This window comes from Lycium barbarum, chromosome 11 (genome assembly GCF_019175385.1).
Source record: "Lycium barbarum isolate Lr01 chromosome 11, ASM1917538v2, whole genome shotgun sequence".
In the NCBI taxonomy this organism is placed as follows: Eukaryota; Viridiplantae; Streptophyta; class Magnoliopsida; order Solanales; family Solanaceae; genus Lycium; species Lycium barbarum.
The window spans coordinates 49,432,544-49,436,542 of NC_083347.1; the positions used below are offsets into that span (position 1 = coordinate 49,432,544).

At 38.1% G+C, this 3,999-nt stretch overlaps 1 protein-coding gene across 1 annotated transcript; it reads left to right on the top strand.

Moving 5' to 3' along the window:
* The first annotated feature begins 2,969 nt into the window (after window positions 1-2,969).
* Window positions 2,970-3,678, top strand: LOC132619823 (uncharacterized). Its single transcript, XM_060334604.1, has 2 exons — window positions 2,970-3,034; window positions 3,348-3,678. The coding sequence occupies exons 1-2, from the start codon at window positions 2,970-2,972 to the stop codon at window positions 3,676-3,678; spliced, it is 396 nt and encodes a 131-aa protein (XP_060190587.1).
* The last annotated feature ends 321 nt before the right edge of the window (window positions 3,679-3,999 follow it).

Sequence of the window (3,999 nt, forward strand, 5' to 3'; positions counted from 1 at the left end):
CCTTAGATGCTCTTGTATTATTCAGACTAGACCTTGGGGGTATTTACTGTCTTCCGCACTTTTACTACTACCTATATATATATATATATATATATATATATATATATATATATATATATATATATATATATATATATCGTGAGACTTACTTATTTGTTGATTTTCGTTACTGAACTTTCTTTAGTTTATGTATTGGTTCATTGTTGGAATGAGGGTTCGCTTACCGAGGTGGAAAGGTAAGTGCCCGCATGGCCTAAGCCAAATGGGTCGTGACAGAGGACGTCCCTGCAATTCTTTAGAGCTAATACTTGACAGAACAACTGCAAGGGTACTTCAGTCAGGGTTTTATTAACTGACGTTGTTCAAAGATGCTTATGAATTCGTGAGGACATGTGATAACTGTCAAAGAACAGGGAACATTTCAAAGCGGCATGAAATGCCATTGAATGGCATATTTGAGATTGAAGTATTTGATTGTTGGGGTGTTGTCACGCCCCAAAACACACCCTAGGCGTAACAGGCATCCTATGATATGAACAACACGGAAAGCACTTTATAAAAGAAATAAACATCTAATCTCTTTCGATAATCTTTCAACTATTATATCAACACGTTATAAGTATCTAACTAACTCATGATCAGCATCAAATAATAAAATCAACGGAAGTCAGCCATAAATGTGTCATCAGAAAATGTAGCAGCATCCAAAGAGTCAAACAATGACCTCAACAACTACCCACAGAATTAACATCTATCTATGGAGCCTCTAAGATGATAAATAGAACATAATCTAATTATGGAACGCATCCTGGAAACTAAAAGCAATAAGTAAAATAGAGGGTGTCCCACGAATTAAGGTGTGGGCACACCAAATGTCTGGAAAGCAACAAGCACTCCTAATTCGCGAGATCTATCTATACCTGCTCTTCTGCTTTACCTAACATACCATCAAAAACAACAATGGTATTTCTGAGTATTAGGTACTCAGTGCGTGTCTTCGGGACAATAGTTAATATAACAAAATAATATAATAAGGATCAGTAAAACAGTTCCATAAAAGTAGTTTCAAATTCAGAGATAGAATAAATCCTCAAACTTAGTAGCACCATTAATGGAAACCGTTAAAGGAGAAATAATTCAGTTTCAACTCATTATGTCGTTTATCATATTTAAGTATTTCAATCATGAACTCAAGATCATCAACAAGCCACTCACAGGAAACCATAGTATAACACATGTCAATATAGGCCCAAATCAATATAACGAAGGGACAACCGTTTAAGGTTCCCTAAACTGCATAGAAGCACCACATCGGGGTTTGTCACCCTCGATGGCTATTATTCCTCTTGAATAGCTAGGAAAACCGCATCGGGGTTATGAACCCGCAATGGCTATCCTTCCTCCCGAATAGCTAGGCAAAACCATATCGGGCTATTGACCCACGATGGCCACCTTTTCTACTGAATGGCTAGGCAAAACCCACTAGGATCCATAGTGACTACCCTTCCTCCGGATTAGCTAGGCCAAACAAAAACAATGAAGAATCATAGCAAAATAGCCAATTCATAACCATAACATAGAAGCCGAATCTCAAATTATGGCATGGAAGCCGAATCATAGGTCATATCATGATAGTCAATTTATTCATTAAGGATCATGTTCATCATCCCATTATAGGGGTACATCAAGTCATTCAATTTTAGATATCCAATTGACTTCTTTAAACAAGTTTCAAGTTCAACAATCTATTATAGAGCATTCCCACGATATAGTCAAGCTTTCCAATTATCAAGTTTAAAAATCCCTTATGGGGTAATTCAGATTCAAACACCAAACTTTATATCTCAATTTTTCAATCATCCTTTAGAGAGGAATACAATCATGACTATCTATATATAATATAGTACAAACAAGGTTTAATGTGGGCTTGTCCCTCACGCACACAAACCACAACCAAGGAGTTCATAAAATCGTTCGAAAGAGTATGTTCAAAAAGAGACATACCTCAAATCCAGTTAAAAGCTAGCAAAACAGAATTCCCAAGGTTCAACAATCAATCTACAATGGATTTAGATGAGAAAGATTAAAGCTTTATTCGTTTCTACGAATTTTCTTTACGTTTCGAAAACTAGGGCTTTTCTAAGCCTACAAACGTGTTCTTGAACCTTATGTGAATCATTAGTGGATTCCAATCACATAGTATAATCTATACTACCCAAAGAGTCATTAATTAAATCAGGGAAACCGAGGTTCATACCTTTTAGACGAAGTTCTACACGCCCCTTCTTCTCCCCTTTTGAGTTTTCAAGAATCTAGGGTTTGGAGAGATGAACTAAGGTTAATTTGATATTAGATTGATGAATTAATGATAGGAATTGATCAATAACTTACCGTATATGGTTTGGGGAAACCCTAGGGTTAGAGAGACTTCTTCGGAATTCTTTTCCTCAGAAAAATTGGTTTAAAACGAAGTGGGAATGAATATAATGAATTTAGGCTTTTAAAACATCATTGTTGGTGTGCGGCCGTGTAGCTGGAGGCCCACTTCATGCAGCTGATCGTGCAGCAAAGGCAGTAACACTACCTCTGGTGCGGATCGCGCAACTGAAGGGCACTTCACGCAGACTGTGTAGCGTCTAGTAAAATGGGCATAACTCCTAGCACAGATCTTTGATTGTGGTACATAATATATGGTTGGAAAGGTATTTCAAAGACCTACAACAGTTGTTAAGGACGTATTCCCAAATTCTAAAAGTATTTTCATGAAACTAGCCTAGAAGTCAGACCAACCTAAAACTAGACAAGTTTGAGAACTTTTACGAACTTCACTATTAGGTTTGACTTCAAAACAACTCTTTATCACATGAATTCATCCCGAATGGATTCATATAGCTAAAATATCATCTTAATACTAGTTTTAAAAATTCACTCCGAACCCGGATTTACAAAGGGTTACAAGTATAGATTTCATGGGGCTATTTATACCATCCAAGGGGAAAAAGTACATTCTTGTTGCAGTTGATTACGTGTCAAAGTGGGTGAAGCCATTGCACTCCCTGCTAATGATGCTAGTGTGGTAGCGAGATTTTTGAAGAAGAATATTTTCACTAGGTTTGGACCCCGAGGGCTATTATCAGCGATCAAGGTGCACATTTTTGTAACCGGCACTTCGATAAATTGTTGTTCAAGTATGGGGTGAAACACAAGGTAGCGACTGCTTATCATCCTCAAACGAGTGGTCAAGTGGAGATGTCGAATTGAGAGATCAAGAGAATCTTAGAGAAGACTGTGAGCGTTAGTAGGAACGACTGGTCTCTGAAACTTGATAATGCTTTGTGGGCCTACAGAACAGCCTACAAGACATCCATTGGCACATCTCCATACAAGCTAGTTTTCGGTAAGGCGTGTCGTCTACTAGTTGAGATTGAGCACAGATCTTATTGGGCGATCAAAAATCTGAACTTAGACTTGGTACAAGATGGTGAAAAGCGTTTGTTGCAGCTGCACGAGTTTGATGAATTTCGCCATTATGCATATGCGAAAGCAAAAATGTACAATGAGCGAACAAAGAGAATACACGATAAGCGCATCCAACCTTGTGAGTTTGATCCTGGGCAGTTAGCATTGTTGTATAATTCTCGGCTGAAGGTGTTCCGCGGGAAATTGAAGAGTAAGTAGTCTGAGCCATTTGAGATAGTGCGTGTAACAGCCCGCGGGAAATTGAAGAGTAAGCCGCTGGACTCGAACAAATCTTTCGTGGTAAATGTGCAGCGAGTGAAGCATTACTTTGGAGAGGTCATTGATCGCGAGAGTACCTCTGTCAAATTGGAAGAAGCTTGAAAGATCCTGCATCGTGCCACGACATTAAATCAAGCGCTTCTCGGGAGGCAACCCGAGTTTGTAATAGTAGCGTCGTAAAATAAAATGAAAAGAACCAAAAAATGAAAAAATGAGAAAAATACAACCCAACATTTTTATAGTTATAAGTCACGTTTATTC